The sequence below is a fragment of the Tuber melanosporum genome, assembly GCF_000151645.1.
Source record: "Tuber melanosporum whole genome shotgun sequence assembly, scaffold_113, strain Mel28".
NCBI lineage: Eukaryota > Fungi > Ascomycota > Pezizomycetes > Pezizales > Tuberaceae > Tuber > Tuber melanosporum.
In genome coordinates, this window is record NW_003298770.1 from 148,490 (window position 1) to 171,344 (window position 22,855).

At 45.8% G+C, this 22,855-nt stretch overlaps 4 protein-coding genes; 2 read left to right on the top strand and 2 right to left on the bottom strand.

The window, feature by feature from the left end:
* Window positions 1–1,509: 1,509 nt before the first annotated feature.
* On the bottom strand, window positions 1,510–2,742 carry GSTUM_00001587001 (uncharacterized protein; the record flags this gene model as incomplete). XM_002835690.2 has 3 exons in its annotated part: window positions 2,294–2,742; window positions 1,845–2,224; window positions 1,510–1,721 (listed from the first exon to the last, which is right to left on the bottom strand). The coding sequence occupies exons 1-3, from the start codon at window positions 2,578–2,580 to the stop codon at window positions 1,510–1,512; spliced, it is 879 nt and encodes a 292-aa protein (XP_002835736.1). The 5' UTR covers window positions 2,581–2,742.
* Window positions 2,743–2,881: 139 nt separating this feature from the next.
* Window positions 2,882–4,569, top strand: GSTUM_00001588001 (uncharacterized protein). XM_002835691.2 has 2 exons: window positions 2,882–3,047; window positions 3,102–4,569. The coding sequence occupies exons 1-2, from the start codon at window positions 2,939–2,941 to the stop codon at window positions 4,409–4,411; spliced, it is 1,419 nt and encodes a 472-aa protein (XP_002835737.1). The 5' UTR covers window positions 2,882–2,938; the 3' UTR covers window positions 4,412–4,569.
* Window positions 4,570–5,339: 770 nt separating this feature from the next.
* On the bottom strand, window positions 5,340–6,706 carry GSTUM_00001589001 (uncharacterized protein; the record flags this gene model as incomplete). XM_002835692.2 has 2 exons in its annotated part: window positions 6,152–6,706; window positions 5,340–6,091 (listed from the first exon to the last, which is right to left on the bottom strand). The coding sequence occupies exon 2, from the start codon at window positions 6,051–6,053 to the stop codon at window positions 5,340–5,342; it is 714 nt and encodes a 237-aa protein (XP_002835738.1). The 5' UTR covers window positions 6,054–6,091; window positions 6,152–6,706.
* A 1,430-nt stretch (window positions 6,707–8,136) lies between these two features.
* Window positions 8,137–12,509, top strand: GSTUM_00001590001 (uncharacterized protein; the record flags this gene model as incomplete). XM_002835693.2 has 13 exons in its annotated part: window positions 8,137–8,262; window positions 8,305–8,475; window positions 8,534–8,584; window positions 8,634–8,803; window positions 8,858–9,602; window positions 9,659–10,218; window positions 10,273–10,360; window positions 10,409–10,579; window positions 10,755–10,895; window positions 10,945–11,364; window positions 11,421–11,947; window positions 12,012–12,158; window positions 12,216–12,509. 13 exons carry the CDS (start codon window positions 8,137–8,139, stop codon window positions 12,265–12,267), a joined length of 3,369 nt encoding a protein of 1,122 aa, XP_002835739.1. The 3' UTR covers window positions 12,268–12,509.
* Between the last annotated feature and the right edge of the window lie 10,346 nt (window positions 12,510–22,855).

Below are 22,855 nucleotides of genomic sequence, written 5' to 3' on the forward strand. Positions count from 1 at the left end.
TGTATGTAGGGAGATTTTCTCCACCTGTCTTACAAAGTAGATAGCAACAACAATGAACTCCACGAGACGTGAATAGAGCAGAACAAGTCTTAGTGTGCGAGTGAAGTACACCGAGTGATAAGACTTTCCTTGAGAGTGCAAGGACCAATTGATATGAATTTCCTGAAAAAAATTGATTTTGTTTCCTACTTTTTCGTTTCTTTTTCTTTCGAACCTACCGTTTTCGACCTTTTCACATTCGTTTTCCCGGACCGAATATTTCTTTTCCTTAGTACTCGTAAAAAAGGGGGTTTAAAAAAATAAATGCCAAACCTACTTTGTCAAAGAGTCAAAATAATGCAAGTGCCAAAAAAAAAACACTCACAAATATCTACGGTATTCCAACCTTCCTCTGCACCCTCCCCCCCGGTCATAAGTACCGTATCACAGGGCCATCATTGGCCAACACGATACCGTAAAGTAACCCTTCCATGCTTACCGTTACCTCTTTTTTTAACTCAGAGTTACCGTAACCAAAACCCCCGATTCATCGCAACTCGCGCCTCCCCCCCCTACTAGTAGATTCGTTCCGGTTACTAATCTTGATTCTGATTCATCCGGTGCTCATGGTTCTTTCTTTCTCTCCCTCTGAGATGTGAGATGTGAGCGGGAGAAAGGGAAGAGAGCTTCCATCTTCTTGACTTGATATGTTTTGGTGCGTGTCTGTATGTATTGATTGGTGCAAGACTGATGATGGGAGGGAGTCGTAAGTAAGATAGTCTAACGGTAAGGGATGATGATATTCGAGTACGGTAATTTAAAAGTACTGTACTCGGCACGGTAAGCTTTGTGTCGTATTATATTTTTTGGTTGGTTGATGGGATCGCGACTGGGATGGTTTAACTTACGTACTCGGGTACAGTAGCGGTAGTCTGTCTGTTTGTGAGACGGTAAGGCTACGGCGCTTTGAGTGTCAAGATGAGTTTGGACGTCAAATGTGTTGAAACAGTGAGAACGGAATGATGGTTTTTGGAACTGGTTGAGTGACGAGAAGAATAATGAATTGCTTAATTGACTTCTCAGTAGAGAGCAAACTACCCAGACTATCTACTGTTGAGAGCGAGACACAAGTTGCGAGTAAATCAACAGTAGGAAGTAAACAGAAACAGAGAGAAGAAAAGAAAGGCAAGGAGGTATGTTCAATAGTACCAATATTGTAAGGGGGTTTTGAGATGGTGATCAAGACTAATGCAAGGAGAAAATCAATAGTGCGAGTGATACTACGGTAGTGCCAGAAGCATATTTCAACAAAATGTTAACTTAGGTCTCGAGTGAGATGTTATGCCTTCTAGTTGAGAAGGGAATGATTCGAACCGTCAAGGTTAATAATAATAAAAGTAATAAAAGCGCAACCCCGACACAGAGAGAATGGAACGCCAGCCGCAATGCCCCCCCGGATAGATATACAGTGTACAGTACAGCAGTGAGGAAAACGAAAAAGAAAGAGGGGAAAAAAAAGGCGATGGTATGTTACAACTCGTTCAAAGCATCATCTGATAGCATTGGAGCGACGATGGAGATGTCCAGCAACTCCCTTGCGAGCTCAGGTGTTGGTATTGCCAACTGCGGCGGCGCTCGTAATGGGTCGTCCTGTAGAGGAGTTTCCAAGTCGTTGCCGGCGGTGGCTAGTAACCAGAGAATGACGAGGATGGAAATGAAGCCCCATAGTAGCCTCAGCCGTCCTATATAGATTATCCCCACCAAATTAGCTTCTCTCTCCCTCCCTTCCTAGCCAATCAACCTACCAACCAATCGCCACACCAGGAAGAGGGAAGGACATGAAGGGTAGGCGGGGGGATAATTACTAGAAGCCCTCTTCTTCCAAACCATCTCCATCTCCTTATGCCTATCGATCCTCTCCTGAACCTTATCCAGCCTCTCGTGGTACTCCCTAACCCGTTCCTTCTGCGCTACCAGCCGTTCTCGCAATAATTCAATGTTCCATAGCTCATCCTTGAACCTCTCTATGACTCTAATCTGCGACCTGAACTCGCTCTGGCAGCGGGCGTCTGCTGCGTCGAATTCTTGAACCGTAGACTTTGCTACCTTGCCCAGTTCTTGCAGGTGTGAGGCTAGGCCGGAGAGTTCGTGGAGTTTTTGGAGGACCGAAGAGTAGGTTGTGTCTAGTCTTTGCATCTGCTTTTGGCTGGAGGTTTGGAGGGTGGTAATTGCGCAGGAGAGTTCCCTAGTTGGGTGGAGTTGTTAGGTCGGGAGTTCTTGGAGGGGAGGGGGATGGGGAGCAGGGGGAACGCACTCTCGCCCTGTATTGGAGACGGTGGGCTTGTTCCTCGGAACGGAGATCTTGCGCTCCGGCATTTCATGGTGCAGTGAGCCTTTTCTGCTGGCTGGTAGCGAGGCCGAGTGTTGATTTGCTTGATATTCGTAATTGTAGGTCTCTACATCTGGTGAAGCTGCCGTGGCTTTCGGGCGTGAGGTATCCTCACGGCTTCGGTGGAGGTGGAACGGGAGGGATAAAGAGGGGCTTGTATGTAGGATTTGGTGACGTTTAGATGATCCCAGATTTCCGGTATTGGATCGCATTAGTGGTGGTTTCTTCCCTCGCTCTATAAGGTGGTTAAAATCCATAACAATAGGGGGTATACTCGTATATTGTCCTTCGCCAGAGCTTATACCATACTCGAGTATTTTGTTCTGTGAAAGGGTTGAACGGGAACAGTTCAGTATGGTAGTCTAGGGCGCATTACTATGGCCGCCCTTGATTTGGGTTAGCTTCCAGAATAACTTAGCGTATTGTCCTGGAGCCGCGCCAAGACACAGATAATGATAACCCTATTGCCATCTTCAATTTCTCCAGCTTTCTCCCTCCCCCTTTCAATTTCCACAAACAGCGAGCCATCGATAAACCTCGGGCTTTCTCTATTTCCCCAAATCATCCGCTATGTCGTCCTCCAAGCGGAATCCGGAAAAGCAAGCAAAGAACGAATACATCCCCCACTTTATCGCCAAAAAGCCCTTTTACCTAGACCACGACACTGAAGGAGACTATCGTGAGTCCATCTCAATTAATTACCGTGCAACCAACTAAACTAACAATCTAAAAGTCGAGCATCAGCGTCTTCAGAATAAGAAAGATCTCGACCTCGCCAACCAAAAATGGTACGACAGGGGCAAACGTGCCGGCCCGGCCGCCACTAAATTCCGCAAGGGAGCCTGCGAGAACTGCGGAGCAATGACGCACAAAGCGAAAGACTGCCTCTCACGGCCACGGAAGAAGGGTGCTAGGTGGACTGGACAAGACATACAAGCCGATGAGATAATCCAAGAAGTGGAACTAGGCTGGGATGGGAAGCGGGACCGTTGGAACGGCTACGATTCGCACGAGCACAAAAAGGTGGTGGAAGAGCACATGCGCATGGAGGAACTCCGCCGTGAGAGCGAGCGGAAGAGCGCCGAAGATGTGGAAATGGAAGGCGGGGGAGACGAGGACAAGTACGCCGAGGAATCCGAAATGCCCGGGCAAACGTATGACGCTGCAAGCCGCATATCCACCCGGAACCTGCGGATCAGGGAGGACACGGCAAAGTATCTACTCAATCTAGACCTTGACTCGGCCAAGTACGACCCGAAAACGAGAACCATGGTCGACCGCGGCGCAACCCAAGACCAAGCTGCCGCCCTGGTCGAAGAAGACAACTTCATGCGCTCTTCTGGAGACGCCGCAGAATTCGAGCGCCTCCAGCGCGCAGCATGGGAATCTCGGGAACGCGGTAACAAGACGAAGATGCACCTGCAAGCAAACCCCACCGAAGCAGAACACATCAAGAAGAAAGAGCAACAAGCCGCGGAGGAAAAACGTGCGAGGGAAAGGAAAGCGCTTCTGGAACGCTATGGTGGCGAGCAGCACTTGGTGGATAAACCACCCGTGCTTGAAGAGGAGGAGAGGTATATCGAATACACCGCCTCCGGCCAAGTCAAAGGCCGGGAGAAGACCACCGCGAAGTCAAAGTACACGGAGGACAAGCTCATCAATAATCATACCACCGTTTGGGGATCTTGGTGGCAGAGTTTCAAGTGGGGTTTTGCATGCTGTCATTCTACCGTCAAGAATAGTTACTGCACGGGTGAAGAGGGGATTAGAGCAGCTGAAGAGGCGAACAAGTTGCGCTTGGGATTGATTGAGCCGGTTGCGCCGAGGTGGGTCGAGCAGAAGCAAGAGGAGCAAGAGGAAGTAGCGGAGGAGGACTCTGTGAAGGATAAGTCTAAAGGAAAGGACGGAGAAGATCACGTTGACAGGGGGAAGAGAAAGCTCAAGGAAATGAGAGACGGTGTCACGGAGGAGGATATGGAGCAGTATCGGAAACAGCAGAAACTATATAGCGATCCTATGGCAAACTTTGTAGACACGGTATAAGTACTCACTTTCCTTCCTTCTTTCTGGCTCAAGTATTTTCATTCACTTTTTTTTTGTGCGTATGGTGTGTTTCATTCAATCGGTGTACGGTATTTCCACTTTGTCTATTAATTCACGATTAAGCCCGCTAGGTTAGAAACAAGAGAAACAAGTAAAAAGGGTAAAGATCTCATGATAATAATGCAAACAACAAGCAAGTCCGTTTCCAGTATTCCCGTGCGCCGCCTTCTAGTCTTCTGCGCAGCTCCTCATTGAAGCCGAGCTGTATTTCGTGATGAAACTGTCAGTGATACGATAGGCTTGGGGGGCATAAGGATAGAATGCGGGTAAAGACATACCTCGGTCCCAACCGCAGACTCGACTTTACCTGCGAGACTTGTGATGCCGGAGCTACCGGCGTTAGCACCTTTTCTGAGGAGCGCCTCGTCAAGGTAGAGTGTGTCGAAGAGGAGCTGGATTGCCCAGTCCTTTCCAATGACTTTTCGGGAGTAATCGACATCGTGGCTGTTCAATTTTACCCTAGTTGTGGGCTCTGGTGCCCCATTTGGTTTAATGTCGCTGGCCTCATTGTTGTTGGTGTCTGCTTCTTTGAGCTCAGATTCGTGATTCGGATGCTCCAAATTATCGCCACTCTTGACATTGCCGTTGGTTTCGGGGTCGTGCTCGAGTTGATTTTCGTGCTCGGGTTCGGGCTCTGGCTCCTTTGGTTGTGAGTTGGTTGATCCGTTGGTTAAAGTAGCCTCTACCATCTCCCTGTCCCCAAGAACACTCTCCAGGACTTGCCAGAGATGTTTGCTGGCCCGGCCCTTGATGCATTTCACAGCCATTGGTGTCCAGACATCGTCGCCGACTTTGTGCATGTCTGTCACCAGGTCGTGTAAGAATTTGAACACCAGTGGGGAAGGCTGTACAGGTAGTGGCGGTGTTCCTATTGTTCGATAAAGGAGTTAGTATGAGTATAAGACAAGGCACTAACTGGTATTAAATCACCACCTTCCCACAGTGTTTTTGAAGCCAGCTTCCCACTCCACTTTCTGTGTTCTAAGAGCCTCTTGACATTGGTGAAGGACTTCTTGCCTACACTTATGGCAACAAGTACATGTAGTCTAGGAACGAGTATTGTTCCAAACCAACCGAGGGCTATCAGTGAGTCGTCGTCTCTCTTGGGCGGGTTTTGTCTGATTTGCCTGATTGCTCTCAAGAGGAGTGCTGCACGCATCGTTGTCGCTATATTTGTGATACGCCCGTAAGTCATACTTTTCTCATAGTGTTTCGTGGGAACTATACCTTTCTCTTTTTTGTCCTCCTTTGCTTCACTGGCCTCAAGGCGTTCCACAAGCTCTCCAACAGTCTCCTGTAAATTGCCGTACGCTGTATCTAATGATTCACCCATCTTCTTCTCTACATATACCGCATCTTCTATACCTTCCTGGATCCTCTCCTCTTCAGCGTCAAAGTCGTCTTCATCTTCTGCTAATGAGGCACTTGGAGTCTTGAGCCCTCTGACAACGGCGGCGCTGTCTACGATGCTAGAAAGCCATTTTTCGTGCTTCCCCCCAAAAGCCTTAACCGGACTATCTCTACCTAGAACACGTGACTGGACTGCCTCCTTAAATGCGGATCCACCATTTGCGAGGCCCATTGACGATAACGAACCAGACCAAAGACTGACGCTGTAGTCTGTCAAAACGAACGAGGTTATTTTAGCATTATATTTATTATTGGAGTTTAGGATACTACCTTTACCCACACCGTCAACACCCTCCAATAGCTCACCAAGCTCATGGCCAATAGCTGCAAGACCGTCAATTTTGATTCTTAATACCTCTGCCAATCTGGCGGTAGTAAGTTCTCGAAACTTCTCTCCTTTTTGTAAGAATTCCCTTCTCCCCTTTCTTCCTGTTCTCCACAGCCCGAGAATATTTTCTCGTAGAGCCACCAGCTCCCTGATATCCTCAATACCCTGCAGTGATTTCTCGAAAGCAATGTTTAAATTTTCCAATTCCTTTGTTGCCCATGATTTCCCTTGTTCTACCACACGAGACCTCTCTAGATCATCATGGCGAACCCATGGGATAAAATCTCGAACCTGCTCCGGCAGCCACCGGCCATTGGAGCCTAATCCTAACTCAGCCAGGCCAAGAAGGTCTGGGTCTTGCAAGAGAGATTGGGATTTCAACTTTAGTAACGACTCACTTAGAGTTTTTGGGAAGAGTCCTTGAGCATTTTGTAAAGTCTGGTTGAACAGCAATAATGCTTTCAGTATAGCTTCCGCTGAAGGAACTGATGATTCTGTTAGGATTGAAGTTATAGTCGTCGAGCGGACAAAAAGAAAATGGCGTAATACGTCGGCGCAGGAGGAGGTTTTCGATAGAGAGAACGAAGAGAGGGCTGATATGAGTTGTTCGATAGGAAGATAGGGCGCCGAAAGGAGAGTATCGATATGCTGAAGGATAAATGCACGGAGGGCCGCGAGTTGGGTTTTGAGAGAGCTTATGAGAGGTATTGAATCCTGAGTATGTAATTAGTGTATTTAAGCTACGATTTTGGATAGGTAGTCTTCACCTGCTGTGAGAGTGATTTTAGGAGGAGTCGGGAGACGACAAATACTTTGGTTGCGAGTAGACAGTAGTCTCCCTTGTTGCCGGGAAGTAGCCTAGATACCACTGAGGGACAATTCTGCAGTACAGCGAGCTGTGAAGCGAAGATGTACTTTTCCCGATCTGCCAAGATTAGCAGGAATCTTCAGAACCCATGTAATCCATTGGGTAATGTTTTCGGACCTCCAGCTCCGACCCTTTCCTCGAAAATCTTCAAATTCCTCGCTTTCTTGTCCAGCAATCGTGAATTACAGTTTCTTGAGGTCTCAGCTAGATTTCGTTCCACCTTCTGGGCCGATGCGTCCATATCGATTATTCGCTCGGCCGTCTGTAGCAGGTCCCGGTAACTCTCACTGATCCGCTCAATTAGTCTTCGACACCTGCGGAGTTCCATCGAGGAGTTGCATACCCCACAAGACCCCTCAGTTTCATTTTGTTTGAAGATAACTCAGTCTGGAGCTGGCGTTCCAGCTGGCGGACCTGTGGAATTGGATACTGGAATGCATCCTCCCATTTTTTCAATGATTTGACGTCGGGAGGTGCTGCAGCCATTGCGCTGACAAGCTCGAGTTTGAGAAGATGGCGGTGGGAACTTATGCTTGGTTTGTAAGTTAAATGTGCACACACACAATTCTACTTAGTTTCTGATCACGTGCGAGGAAGTTGCAGACTGTTCTGTTGCACTTGGGTTAGACAGGACGTGACTGAATGCTTATTTAAGATTGAAGACCAAAAAATACATTTGATGAGTATTTATCAGTATCATACAATAATGTGTGGTTAGGGTTCTTCGTTCTCGGTTCCGATAGGATGGTATCCTCCCTTTATCTTATCTCGGGCTTAGTTACGTTGCAGCCAGTTTCTGAGGACCATAGCATGTGCCAAGACATCGCGACTTCTGCTGATCCACTCTACGCGTCTTTTCGCCTCAGGCACAACTTGCCTCTCGAATCTTGGACCACATTGTCTACAGCCGCCCCACATTATCCCTGTTATCTAGTTTGCTTCACTAAGCCTAGGTATTTCTTCCTTCCCTCCGCTCGTGCCTTACACTCTCCTCTCCCTCTAACATGGGGTAAGTTATCCGTGAAGGTACAAGCTCTAATACAAACTGCATAGCTTCAAATGCCTGGATTGAAGCGTCGTCGTCGCCATGATGCTCCCACATCAGAGGAGGAGGAGGAGGGGGAATCATCTACAGAGGAGGAGCCCACTTCGTCGCGCAATCTTGTATTTTTCATATCTATCTTGGTATTTTTTTCTTAATCCTTCGTCTCACTGATTAGCCGTTAGGTTGCAAAGCGTCCCCGTTTCAACTATGAGAGTGACGGTGGTGGCGATGATGATGATCTGGAGCTTTCAAGCTCTCCCCGTGTCCCTGATTATGACTTCGACCTTGAGGAACTTTCGACTCAGAGGGCCGAGATGGAAATCCGTGAGGAAATGGCGATAGAGAAGCCTAATGTATCCTCACAGAAATATGCTTAAGATTTCGTTGATCCTTATTAATTTGGAGGTTTAGGTCCCCGCTGAAAACGGTATCATCCAGAGTGTTACATGTCAGAACTTCATGGTATGTTTGCTTTCCCTTTTCCATCATTGAGTTTCTTACATCTGAAAAGTGCCATCGTTGGCTCGAAATAAAATTCGGCCCTTTTGTCAACTTCGTGATCGGTCATAATGGAAGTGGTAAGAGCGCAATTCTTACTGCGATAACTTTATGTCTTGGAGGAAAGGCAGCCGCAACAAACCGCGGCACTTCCATGAAGAGCTTGATAAAAGAAGGAGAGGAGTAAGTCTATTATACTCCAACATCTAGTCACATAAACTATCTAACAGGATCAAGCACTTCTCGAATTACTGTCAAGTTGAAGAACCAAGGCGATGGGTTCAAAACAGAGCAATACGGTGATGCCATCCTTATAGAGAGAAACTTTACAAGAGATGGTAGCAGCGGTTATAAACTTAAGAGCAACGATGGCAAGGCGATATCCTCGAAAAAAGAGGAGCTTGAGGAAATATGTGACTACTTTGGACTTCAAGTCGACAATCCCATGACCATCCTGACGCAAGATTCCGCTCGGCAGTTCTTATCAAGCTCAACTAATGCCGAGAAGTACAAATTTTTCGCAAAGGGTGTCAATCTGGAACAACTCGATCAGGATTATGCTCTCATCAAGAACGGAATAGATAGCACGGATGCCGTTTTACACAACAAGCTTGCGGATATAGATGGTCTTAAAAAACTTATGGTCAGGGCGAATGAGAGATTGGATCAACTCAAGAGTCATGAGACGCTCCGAGATAAGATTGAAGTCCTGGTTAGGCAGATGGCTTGGGCTCAGGTCAGGGATGCCGAAGTAGAGTTGGAAGAGAAAGTCAAGAAAACCCGTCTCGCAGAGAGTAAGGTGACCAAGGCGGAGGCCGAGCGCGAGACAGCTTCAAAATCTTTTGACGATGCGCATCAAGCCCATGAGGAGGCTGTAGATAAAGTCAATAAAGAAAAGGCTAAGCTGGCCCCTGTCGTGGAGGCTAAAGAAACTGCAAAAGAGGCTGTTGACAATAATAAGAAGGAGCTACAGGGTTTACTGGTCTGTTTCTCCTATTACATTCTACGTTTAACCTGCTTACATTCCGGCATCTGTAGGCGACAGAGAGAGAGCTCAAAGGTTCCTTCGAAGGAAGCCAGAGAAAAATTACTGAAACTAATAACGAAATTCTCGCCGAAGAGAGAAGGCTTAGTGAGAACGATGGTGGGAGGAATTCGCGGCTGATCGAAGAACAAGAGCAGCATGAAAAAGAAGCCCAGCGTGCAAGGGACGCTCTTGAGGATCTTGGGGCAAAAAATGCAGAGAATAAGTCGGCCCTCGAAGTGGCCAAGAGAGAGGTGTCTAAGGCTCAAAGAGCTGTTGACTCATGCGCCGAAGACCTTCAGGGCGCTCAGGCTCATCTGAACCAAATCCGAAAGTCTGAACAAAACTTCATGAATGCGTTTGATAGAAAAATGCCGCAACTCCTTTCCGCGATCAACAAGGAGCAACGTTTTAAAAAGAAGCCTGTTGGGCCTGCTGGAGTTCACGTAACTCTTCGAGATCCGAAATGGCTTCACATCATTGAAAACCTCCTTGGTTCGAATCTAAATGCATTTTTAGTCACTGATTATGAGGACGTCACAATACTAAAAAAGCTAATGCGAGAGGTTGGATTGTGTGTTTTATGTGCCCAAACTATCTTCTTGCTTACGCTAACTGGGTTCAATAGGGAATGCCCAGTCAACGTCATTTCCCAGGGACGAATGGACCTCGAGGAGCCATCCACCAATTTCAAAACCGTGTTAAGGATTTTAGACGTATTGCTCTCTACATATGCTCAAATTCCAAATACTTACAAATTCTAGATTACCGATGACAATGTCCGACGTGGTCTTATTGTCGGGAATTCAATTGAACAGACAATCCTCATAGAGGATCTTCAAAAGGCAACCGATGCCATGGAGCAGAAAAGGCCTAGTGACCACATCGGTATGTGTTTTTCAATCAACAAGCAGTCGCCCGACTGGGGACACAAGGTTGGCGGGACGTATGTTGCATTTTACTCTTTTCTGGATTGAGTGGGGTGCTTAACTGATCTTGGTAGCGGCGGCGGTATGGGGGTTACTCCTGTTGCACCCATCAAACATGCCTCCCGAATGAGATCCGACCTCGCGGCCCAGACTCAGTACGTAATTCCTCCTCTTTGGGTAGCTTCCGGATGTGCTGACATTCTACAGGCAGGTTGAGGACCAAATAGATCGACTTAGGGTATCTTCAGACAATGCCAAACATGAATTGCGCAATAAGCAAGAGGAGCTCGGAAGGATTCAGCGAGACATCGGGGAGTATCGTGTAAGTTGCTATGAATAAGCTTAGAGGGGCGATTCTAACCGTGTTTCAGAGCAATAGAAGCAAGCTTAACTACGAAGTTCACAAGTGTGAAGATGCAGTTGATAAAGTTAAAGCGTTGTTGGAAGAGAATGCTCAGAACGATGGGAAACTTGAAACCCTCAAAGCCAAACTCAAGGTCTGGGAGGAGCGCAAGGAGATGAATGGTCGGCAGTACGAGGAGTTCGTTGTCAGCAAGGAAAATTTGAGTGCAAAAGCCTCTCAGTTGGTAGCTCAACTGAGAGCGGCGAGTCAGGTTGCAAGTCTAGCTGTGAAGCATACCGAGGATGCACAGCTTGATGAAGCTACCGCCCGGCGCAGGCGCGAACAGTGTCTCGCCAACAAGAATCACTGGTACGAGAAGCATCGCCAATACGAAGAAGAAGCCGCAGCATTGAGAGCGGTAGCTGAGGATGCGAGATCTAGAGTTGATGTATGACTTCCCCTCCCAATCCCTGAGCGTCGCGCTGACGATGTTATGATTATTAGAGGTATATTCAAGCGGCTTCAACAGTTTGTCCACGTGTTGGAGTTCCCCGTGGAGACTCAACCGCAGCTTTGGACAATAGGCTCGCGAAACTACAGAGGGAACTTGAGCGCGCAGAGCAAATGCTTGGAGGCACCGCCGAAGAGGTAACCGCACAAGCCCAGCAGGCAACATTGAATTATACCCAAGCTAGGGACCAACGCGCCTCTTTTCAAGAACTCCTCAGGATAGCGATTAGTGTCTACAAGGAGCGTCTCCGCCGCTGGGGCCTTTTCCAGTGTTACATTAGCGCCCGCGCAAGAGCGCAATTTTCATGGATGATGAGTGAGCGGGCATTTAAGGGTCGCTTGCGTTTAGAGCACACCTGGAAACCCGCGGAACTGATCATTGAAGTGCAGCCTGGCCAGCAAGATACTGGAAATCGTGGGCCGAAGACGCTATCTGGTGGTGAAAAATCTTTCTCGACCATATGCCTACTACTTTCGTTATGGGAGGCGATGGGGTCCCCGATTAGGTGTCTGGATGAATTGTATGACTTTTCTTCCTTCTTCCTCTAGTTCCCCTGCCTCATTACTCTAATACGTGTGATACAGCGACGTTTTTATGGACGCCATAAACCGCAACATTAGTGTAAACATGATGATCCGAGCCGCCGAAAGATCTATAGGGAAACAATTCATCCTCATTACCCCCCAAACAATGAATAATCAAAATACTACTAATCAAGTCAAAATAATCAAGTATATCCCCTCGTCCCCCCCTTTGCCCTTTTTGTGCTAAACTGGTGAAATCGATAGAATGCGTGATCCGGAACGTGACAATGCGGGTCAAACCCGTATTGATGGTTGACAAGACCTTTTCTAACGGTGCATAATCCTTTTCTCTGCTGATGCTATTTCGTTTCTGGCGCTAGACTGTTTGCTGCGTAATGTCTTTCTTTCTCTAAATCGGTGGTTGGCTGATGCCCTCCCCGCTCTGAGAATGGAGAATTATGTTGTCGGTTTGTCTTAGCTAGGGTACAGTGGAAATGGTCTCGTTTCAGTGTATATAGACGGAAGTAGGCTGAAAAAAAAAATTGAAGTTTTGTATAGGCTGTGGCTACATAAAGTTTGCGGCTGTAAGTAGGTTGGCCCAGAGAACCTGGTTTGTTGGCATAACTATTCCTATGGGAAGGCATACTAGAATGACAGCACTTAGTCTAACGTGATGGATTGAATCATATGATATCACTCGCTAAATCTTTGTTTTCGATACGGAGCCTGAGGACGGGAGCGACTGAGGGGGGTTTGACTGAATGGGGTTACTGTAGTGACTGTAGGAGAGGCTGTTGGGGAAACGGAGAATCTGCAACTAGAAAAAAAATCGAAGCAGGAGATGGCACGAATAACGGGCACGAAATCCCCAGAGATCATAGGAATCATTGGGAAGGAAGAAAGGAACTGACTCAAGGCTCCGGGAACGTACCGACACCCCGACAAGCTGCTACAGGGAGCCAGCCATCCATCCAAGCACCCCCGATCGACAAGAGCACTTTACCGCATTGTACTCGAGCACATTCCCCAATCCTGCGGGGGAAGAAGCAAACTACCGGTGAACCCGACCGGGGGGAGGGGGGTTGACGAACGAAAGCTTATTCAAAGTATTTCTCTTCTTTATGCACGATATCTTTTAACTTTCTTTTTTTCTTTCTTTGTGTCCCGTTGCGGAGCCCTCTCGATTGCTGTTCGCAACTTTCTTTGTCCGGACCGCCGGCGCCAGTGCACGGTTCGTGGAAAACGGCGTGTTCATAAATACCCGTCTTTTCCTTTCGCCATCTACTCATTATACTTACCCTCTACTCGTAACCGAAAGATTATCATCATATCATACCCCCACCGGTCCGGCTTGGAGGGGTTGCCGGGTGAGTGGGTTTATGGAACTGGCGAGGTTACGATATCACAACCTCCAGGTCGAGTTGGCATGGTTTACTGAGCTGCAGTATGAGTTATCATGCTTCAACTGCCAATTCGAGATCGCCTCGCCGGGATTTTTATTTAATTTTTATTTACGGTACGCTTTTACCTACCTGACTACCTACCCGCTCTGTGGTCGATTTCCTACCTATGCTGTAGGTGGAAATAATCTATCCAGCTACTCTACGGTAGTCCACACCTTGTCGGACGGGTTACTCGAGTGCAATATCACAATAATACAATCCTTACTTATAACTTCACGCATGCTGGCTTTATTTACTACTAGGTAACAGGCGGATTTTTGGAACAATGAAATTTATTTGTTTATTTGTCTGAAGGAGGAAGAAAAAAATCCATACCAAATGAGCGCATATGACTGGGCTTTGAGTAAAGCAAGTAAAATACTATACTCGAGTACAATACTCGAGCACTTGTAAAGCAAAGCGAAGTGGTAAGGAATAAGTAAGAGGGAGTTGAAACATATTCTGTTCATACTCGCAACTAAGTAGTAAGGAACCAACTATTACCCGAAAATCCAGTGAAGGGATAAAGTTTAATAAGGGTAAAAAAAAGTGTACGTATCATATATCCCTAATTACAAGCAGTCGTAAAGGTATTTGCCTACACCTCTCATGTCCACAACCGCTTCTGCAATCAACAACTTCTGCCAACAACTATCTCCCCTCCCATAACCATCTCATACCACAACCGTACCTGCCCACAACCATCTCCGTGCACAACCACTTCTGCCCGTGATATGTACATATTTATGTACGCAAGACTGAGGAATATATACAAGAACGTAACAAGATTCAGCGAAAAAGAAAGAGCAAACATGTATGGAGTAGTGAGGTATCGGTAAACAATTCCGAACCTGAAAAATCGTAAAATTCGAGGAAGAACAAAACAAAAACAGATAAAAGCCGCCACCGTGCCCAGTAGTGAATCTAAGAGGGGGAAGGGAACATATACAGCAAAAAAAAAAAAAAAAAAAAAAAAAGCAAGAAAAAAGTATGCCGGAAGTGTGCGATAATGGGGTCGTAAAATAATAGGAAGGTGTGTAAAGTAAAAATAAAAAGAAAGGAAAAGAACGTGAAGCGTATGTATTGTACTTCAGCGTAAAAGTCATGAACGAAGTAAGGATGCTAAACTAATACGTGAAAAGAAAAAAAAAATAGTACATGAAAATTGACTGATTAAAAATAACGTAGGGCAACAATCTAAATGTCCGTTATGGCCGGGAGGAAATTAAGTAAATAGGAGAAAAACAAAAAGAATGAAGAAAAAGAAAGAAAGAAAAGGAAAAAAAAAACTATTGATGTAAGTTCCTCATGAGAAACTCGAAAAGGAGGTGGAGTAGATATAATTGAGGGTAAAGCCGACCTCCTGAAATGATATTGAGCGAATTGCAGTGATGAGAATTAAAACACTTTTTGTTTCAAGTAAGTCGATTACTGACCCGCCACGTCTCCCCGTAAATTGTAAAGTATTGAGTACTACCACTCAGGCTCGAAGTCTAAACAAAGTGCCATGCTAGTCCATCCTTTGACTCGAGTTAAAACAACAAGATATCTTTCGTCCCCGTCGGCCTCTAGCCCACCCATTGTATCGCTTCTGCTGTTGCCTCCAAGGAATATGGTGGGATTGGTCCTAACGGGCATCATACCCCAATCTTCTTCTTCCTCACCAAGGTTCTGTCGACGTCTCCTTCTCATAATCTCGGGCTGCTGTAGTTTGTGTCTCGAAACTTGCTTGAACCACCTCTCTCTTGGTGGCGTAGTTGAACCAGTAGGAGGTACGGAATTACCGGTAAAGGAGGCTTTTGGATAGATTGTAGACGCTGTTGGTGCAGATGACGCAGTAGAGCTAGATCCCGATGAATTACTGGCAGCCGAACCCGGCCTCTCGGTAGGCGCACTGTCACTCCTCTTCCTCTTACGAGAGCCTTCGGGAGTCATCGACATCTGATCGCTAAAAGCTGACTCCTCCTTAACACCTTCCCACCAAATACCGTCCAAAGTCCCGTCTACAACCTCTTCATACCCGACCGTATCTATTCTCGCCGACATGGGTGGATTATATCCTCCCGCATGATGCCATATCCTCATTGCCGGACGGAACACAGGTCTAGCCTCATCCTCACTCTCATCCTCGCTGATGTCGCTGGAGGGAGCTTTTGCAAGACTCTTATTTTCATCAAAGATGATCCAGCTGACTCCACTATCAACATTGAGTGCCTCCATCCTGGTATGTTCGGCTATTGGTGTAGCTTGAATACCAACACGACTCTCGACCGATGGGCGCATCTCGTCTTCCGCATACCTGCTCTGATACCTGCGGATTTCGAGGACATCAAAATTAACAGTTTCCAGGGTCCAAACAGAGAGAGTAGGGTATTCAAGCTTCTCAGTTGAATTGCAGGTCTTTGGAGGAACGATATGTGGATGTGACTTGGATTCAATTATCATAAGGTTCGGCTGCCCTTTGTTAGACTTTGGTTGTGAGCTGAACTCGATCCGAATAGCTTTCTCCAATAGGCCGGTTCCAATTTCAATACCACTCCTCTCTAAATCAATCTCCTTCAACAAAGATGCCTCTTCCCCAATTCGCCTCCCAAGAGAGTAAACAAGAACCTTATATGCAGCTTTCTTGGAAACCTCCTCACCTGGGATCCTAGAGCCTTTGTCTTCGAAAGCGACAACCATCTTTTGTGGAACAGCACCCTCGGCACCAGACGCTGGAAAGACAGTATAGGCACCAGGGTTCTCGGGAAGATTGTTGGGATAACCGGAGCGCTTCTGTTTTGGCCAAGAGTCATGGAGAGCAGTTCTTGTAAGTATCTTTCCAGTAAGAAGACAATGAACAACCAGAGCATATCTGTACTCCTGGATGACACCACCGCCATTAGCTGGCACAGGCACTTGTGATTGAGTCAGGTAATGCACCCATCCCTTGGTTCGTTGGAGTGAAGTCGGATTGTCGTGAAGGGACATTTTCCAAACCACTTCATCCGTCTCGTAATCCAATGCGGCCATCTCCAACCCCCAAGTCAAGACCTCTCTAAACAAAAGCACAACCAAACCACTTCCATTTCTACCGGACACGTTTTCGACAGCAGTAATTTGGTGAACGTGGGCGATCCTATTACCAACACTACCGAGCTTAAGACCACGACGGCCACTAATGCCTTCTCCGATCTTCTGCTGCCAGATCTTTCTGTTTGATTCGCACCAAAATAGATAACGAGCGGTCGAGGCGAATCCTCTATCGCAGATATGATGTAAACGATACTTATGAACTTTTGTGGGTTTCGCCATTGCTCTTGTATGAAGACGGTAAGTAGCTCTGGAAAAACCTAAAGATACCTCGGAAATCTCGCGGCTCTGTACTCTATTGAGTCGACTAGAAGAGAGAATTGATTGAAGCTCCAACGATCTCCTCGGTCCGGACTTGCCGTTTTTCTTTCCAGATCTTCCAGATTTTTTACTCATTTGAGGTACCTCCTCGCCGAGTTCCATAATATTGTCTTGCAAGATCGATTTCTCAGTAGCTACAGCATTCCTTTCATAAAGCTCTCTGGTTTCTCTTGAATACGGAAAGTGGGCTTGAAGAGCGACTTTACAGATGTAATCAGAGCTTAAAACCCTGTCCCAAACACTTGAGACCTGACGCAGGCGTACAACATCGACCGGAGGCAAAAACTCAACTATCATTGCGATCTCATAGATGTTGAGTACCTGGAGGGGGTCCGCGCGACCCATGGTCTCCGTAAGAAGAAGAAAAAATTCTCTTTGGTAAGAGAAAAAGAGGAAAACGGTCCTGCTATCTTGAGCGGCCTGAAGTGGAGAATCGTGTGTCTCGTGAGAAGAAGTGAAAAGGTTATAGCGGGGTAGTTTTGGAAAGGTGAGGTGGAAGGCTAGCGGTTGTTTGTCGTTGAAGGAAAACGATGATGAATATTGACGATAGTGGTGGTGACGACGACGACGGTCGAGGTTGTGTCGCGGGTGAGTGTTAAGGGGGAGGAGGAATAAAGGGGGGGAGGAAAACGAGGGGCACTTGACAGAGCAAGGAAGATGGGATGAAGCTAGCGAGAGAAAGGCTTAGGAAATTAAGGTATCAGGAGGGATAACTCGGAGGGATGCGGGAGCAAAGTTGACTGCAAGTATTGCCGGTACAAGGAAGCGGTTGAAGAAAAGGCAAAGGGGGATGTGGAGGATTGACTTATGAGTGCGTGGTGGAGGTGAGGTGGAGGTGGGAGTGGTGGTGGTGGGGTGAGTGAGGAAAGCGAAGTGGACGAGAGAGAGTGTCACGACAAGGGATAGAAACGAGCAGGTGAGTGGGGCAACAAGACATACAGAATAGAACAGCGCACATGAGCGGGTATAGCCCGCAGCGTGTCTGGATCCTGTAGCCAAATGTGTCGCGCTCTACCACCTTACCGCTGTATGGAGGTTGCAGAGGTAGAGAGATAGCGAAGAAGAAATTGGCGAACGAGCAGGAAGTGGAGAATGAGAGAGAAAAGTGGGCTGCCAGTATGAAATGGGAAAACCATAAAGGAATATATGGTAGTCAGTAATCAGTTAAGAGTCCTGTGCTAAGGTTGAACCAAAGTAGCAGTATGAGAATCAATAATATATACCGATTATAGAACAAACCAATCAAAGAGGTTACCTTTGAATCCTTATCCTGGTAGGTAATGATCGATGAGTGCTCCTGTTGCTTCTATCTCTGCTGCGAACTGCAGTTAAGAATCCGCGGGTCAGGGCTATTTGCTCTAAGTACGGTACTTATAAGTCCTTTTCCTTCCTTCCTTCCTTCCTTGCCTTTCTTAACCGTATACAGTACAATATATAAAGAACAATATTGGGAGAGAAGTATCTAAACGATAAGTCAAGTTGCTCCTCTAATTTCTCTCTTAACTGCACTGTCGTGTCTTATTCCGCTCTATTGACTCTGTTATTAAACAGTCTTGTAATCATTCCAATTTTTCATAGTCTTCTATCGAAGAAATAAAATGAGTTATCAACATATAATTACTTTGGCATATTTATCTGCTTATCTTCCCTACGAGTTTGGCTCGGATTTGCTTACTCTTTTTAAAGGATATAATAGTGCTTTACGGAAATATTGTACCGGTACTGTACTTAAGTCCGACAAGTTAAAGTTGGAAAGAATTCGGCCTGGCTGGTAGGTGCTAAAGTTCAAGAAAAGCAAAAAAAAAAAAGGGTGAGAAAAGAAAATGAACCTTTCCTACTAAAAGACATAGGGCAGATGTTTTCGTACAAGGCAGGGATTATTTTGCGGGTTAACCTAAATTAACTGCGAAAACTCTAGGACGAATACTTGTATCATACTTGATATTACAATCAATGCGAACTTACTGCACTTCTGTTAAGGCCTGCCTGCCAGATGTCTGGCTCAACCCATTTGGCTATTATCCGGTCACGCAGTAGCACCGGCCCACTGTGCTCATCATACTGTACCTTACTTATACGAGTACTGTATTTTTGACCAGACTTCTGTAGTCTACTGTAGTCTACTGGTAAGAAGTATCATAATCGCTAACGGATAAGGGAAAGAAGAAAAAAAAAATGGATATATTTCATAGTACTACCGGTATACCCGTGCCTATACGTTTCCCAATACTCGAGTATACAAAGAACTTGGACTAAAACCAAAAAGGGGAAATGAAAAAAGTGCCGAAATTTTCCTTCATCCCTCCACCCCCCTGTCTCCCCGATTCACATCAGAATCAAGGCAGATTCTGCGACACTAACTCAGGGAAAGAGTACTAGTACGGTATGTTTAAGGCAAATAAAAACAAAACAAAATAATATAAAACACGAGCGAAAAGAGGAAGAAAAAAAGCAGCAGGAAGGAAGAACAAAAAGCAAAAAATATATTATAAAGGAAAAATTAATCAACCAAGTCATCTGTCAAACATGCAACTATATACCTCTTACAGAGGAAGGGGAAAAAAAGAAAAAAAGGTAGTGCTTGTAGGTTATCTAGATCTTCTGATCTGACCCGATATCACAGCATATATAGGCAGCGGTATTGCGTCTTTCCTGCTGCTCCTTATTCCTAAATTGAGGGAGTTTTTTTTTTTTTTTTTTTTTTTTGAAAAAAAGAAACTCCTCTTTCTAAGTTATCTTTACTAGGATACGGTAGTCGGACAGGATAGAATCAGGCAGGTGAATACTCAAAAAAAAAAAAAAAAAATTTTTTATTCAACTCAAGCTAAGTAAAGCTCATGTGAGCTTCATTTTTCCTCCTCTAAAGTGAGAAGAAGAAGAAAAAAAAACCGAAACTCCTTTCGGAATAATCGTCCGATCTCCCCTAAGACCACTAGTACTCTTTCTTCAACTAACCAGACCTGTAAGTATTCATACGGTCTACCGGTATACATACATACATATATGAACCTTAATGCGATTGTCTGCTATTACGGTATCAGAGTGCTACTACCAGCGGCCTAGCCAGTGCCGATACGGTTTTTATTCTTTCTTATTCCATTTCGCAACAGCTGCGAACACACATGGAAATACTTATTTCCTTTATTATTATTATTATTATTAGTACAATGTATATGTGGGAGAGCGATAGGAGTTGAGGAGGAGGTGATGTGATTACCTATTGATAAATAATTTAAATAATTTCATATTTCATGATGGGGTTATAGTGATTAAGCTAAGTCAGAGGCGGGAAACAGTTAGTATTTGGTCATATGTTCGCATCGTGGATACCGTATCATATATCATAGTACCATACCGCACGTAGTAGGAAGTTCTGCGAGTCAGGTGTCATTCAGTAAAATCCGAGCCACTATGTCTCAACTGCGCGATAAAAGAAGCAGAAAGGTGGTGCTGGTGTCATAGTGGCTGTACTCAAGTAGTAGTTGTAGTATAGTAGGAGGTGAAATACAAGTGTGATAGAAGTGTGGTTCGTACAAGCATTTCACAAAAGCACTTCGTTGGCATATCATATTATGCCCCCCCCCCCCCCCCTCCTCACCCCCCGCTCCGCAGAGAACATTATTCTCGAAAAGCGCACGTATAATAGGACGTAACAGTACCGGTATGCGTGCGACGGTCGAGTAGGGTAAGATATTAGATAGAGCTAACCAAGGTCAAGCAGCAAGCACACTCGATTAAAAAAAAGGTGATTAAGTTCCTTCTTATAATATGGGGAAAGTTATTTATTTTGTTATACCGAAATAAGGAACGAAGACAAAGTTCTTTACTTTATTTCTTTGTTCCTTCCACGGTAGCAGATTAGAAGGTGAGAAGACACAGTACTGGATGCAGTGCCGAGCTTCCTACTCCTATAGTTTAAGTAGGCTGTGAGGCCAACCTTACGCCTAACTTATAGCAATTACATATGTGTTCTCAAAATCTTTAGAGGGGATGATGAAGGCGTATAAATGTGAACGAGTATGATGATAAGAAGCACTACTTATCATACAAGTCCAGAACCATTATTGTGTTGCACATTCGAGTCTCACCCCTCTCGTTCCCTCCAACTCTGTCATGGCGACGGAATATGTACTATAGTACGACGTTACCAATAATACAGTAAATTGTAACACAGTAACGACCAACCTCCTGCAGAGCTGATCCCTTTCCAACCCCTTTCCACATTTCACGAGTAGCAAATGGTGCTGTACGAGTACTGTAAACTGTTACCCCTAATGCCGGTACCTCTAAGACTCCCCATACCGACAAAAATAAAATCACAAATTCTTGTTCGAGACCGCTGCTTATAACTCCGCCCGCATACAAGTGCCTATCTTCAGCTTCATTCCAAGCCTGTACCTTCCGCAACCGCTGTATTGTACGAGTATTTTACGCAAGTGGAAGCACAACATCATAACTGCGTACAATTACCAGCGCCATGGCTCCCGTAGCCTTCAGCTCCCATGGAACATTACATAAGCGCAGCAGCACCTGGCCTGTACCTGTACCAATAGCATACAATCCACTTGCTATAATCTCCTAATCAGTCAATCTAGCAAGTAAGCATTGCGTTGTACGCAATACTGGTATGGTACGGTACATGACCTGTAAGAAAAGAAATAGGCGCAATCTCACCTAAACAGCGCTTTAAACAACCGCACGGTTTATCCCATCCCCCCTCCACCTCCCAACCAGGTTGAGAAACCCGGGAACGGGCGGGTCCGCGATTAAGCATAAACCCAAACCTGCTCCTACCCTCTGCTCCTCTTCCGTCTTAAGCGACAAAAAAAATATGATAGCAACGGATCAGTGTCTCTATTTTCTTTCTTTTTCTCTTTGACTGTACCAATTATAGGCTTGAGATTTGCAGGGTCGGTCTGTATGATGCAGTAGCTCGGGAAGTTTGGCAGCCATACTAGTAGTACAGTACGTATGCAATCGCTATGTGGACTGGATACTGACAGGATATTTATGATTCATACTTGTAACAGTGCCCCCCCCCCTCCTGTGAAAGTTTCGAGTATTCACTGCCTGACCGGCAGAATTCCACTCCAAAAATACAAGTTTTTTTCCATCTTCTTTCTCCAATTAACTGCTGTATATTGACTCCTACTTGGAACAATCACCCACCGAGCCATATCAGGGCAAATCCACGGCTACGTATAGCACAGTACGATATGGTACCCGGTGGAAAGGTAAGTATCGGGACCCGCAAGCTTAGGAACCGCACAGAGTTACTAATTACAAGTATTCCTAGATTTCACCCACAACAAACTTGCAGAGATGAGTGTCTTAACGGTACTCTTGAGGGTGTACAAGCTTGGATAGGGTACTCGCTAAGTAACTAGCACTTTACTGCTGTCCCTAATATCCATTTCGATATCTTTGGTTTTGGCTTGTACTGTATGTTTGTCTGGTCCCGGGAGGTCACCGGCAATCCCCGATTTGTGGAGCGAGGGAGGGGAAGGCTATGGGGTGCCACTTTTGCTTTGGCTGTGGATTCATCTGATGTTGTGATTTTTGCTGTTCCTGATTACGCTTTACCCTGACCATAGGTGTTATATGAAGGGGGGGGAAAGATTCGTCTTGGTACTCGGGAATCGGCTTCGGCTTGAGAACCGTATTACCGGTATCCGACAAGAACCAGAATATTCTATAGTATCAAGTGCAAAGAAGAGGAAGCCGAACGGTCCGAAGAGATTAAAACCCTCCATTTCTGCTGCGATTTCGGTGTGTGAAACATTATCACCTCTCGAAGCAATTTCTCTTCGAGAAGCATCTTCTGAACCTGCTACTATCGTATGTCCTGGCTCTTCTCAGGTACTGCGGGAAAGCAAGCACAAGCACCGGGTCTCCGACGCATCGGCACAAATCTGGAGGAAATATATCAACTCTATCACCCACTCCCCTACCCAACCCAATCCAGCATCTCCACTCGGCACAGATTCAGTGTACCATATATCGCTAGCTTACATTGTTATTCCTTCTCACACCCATATCCATTCAACCGAGCCCCAACACTTCGTCCGC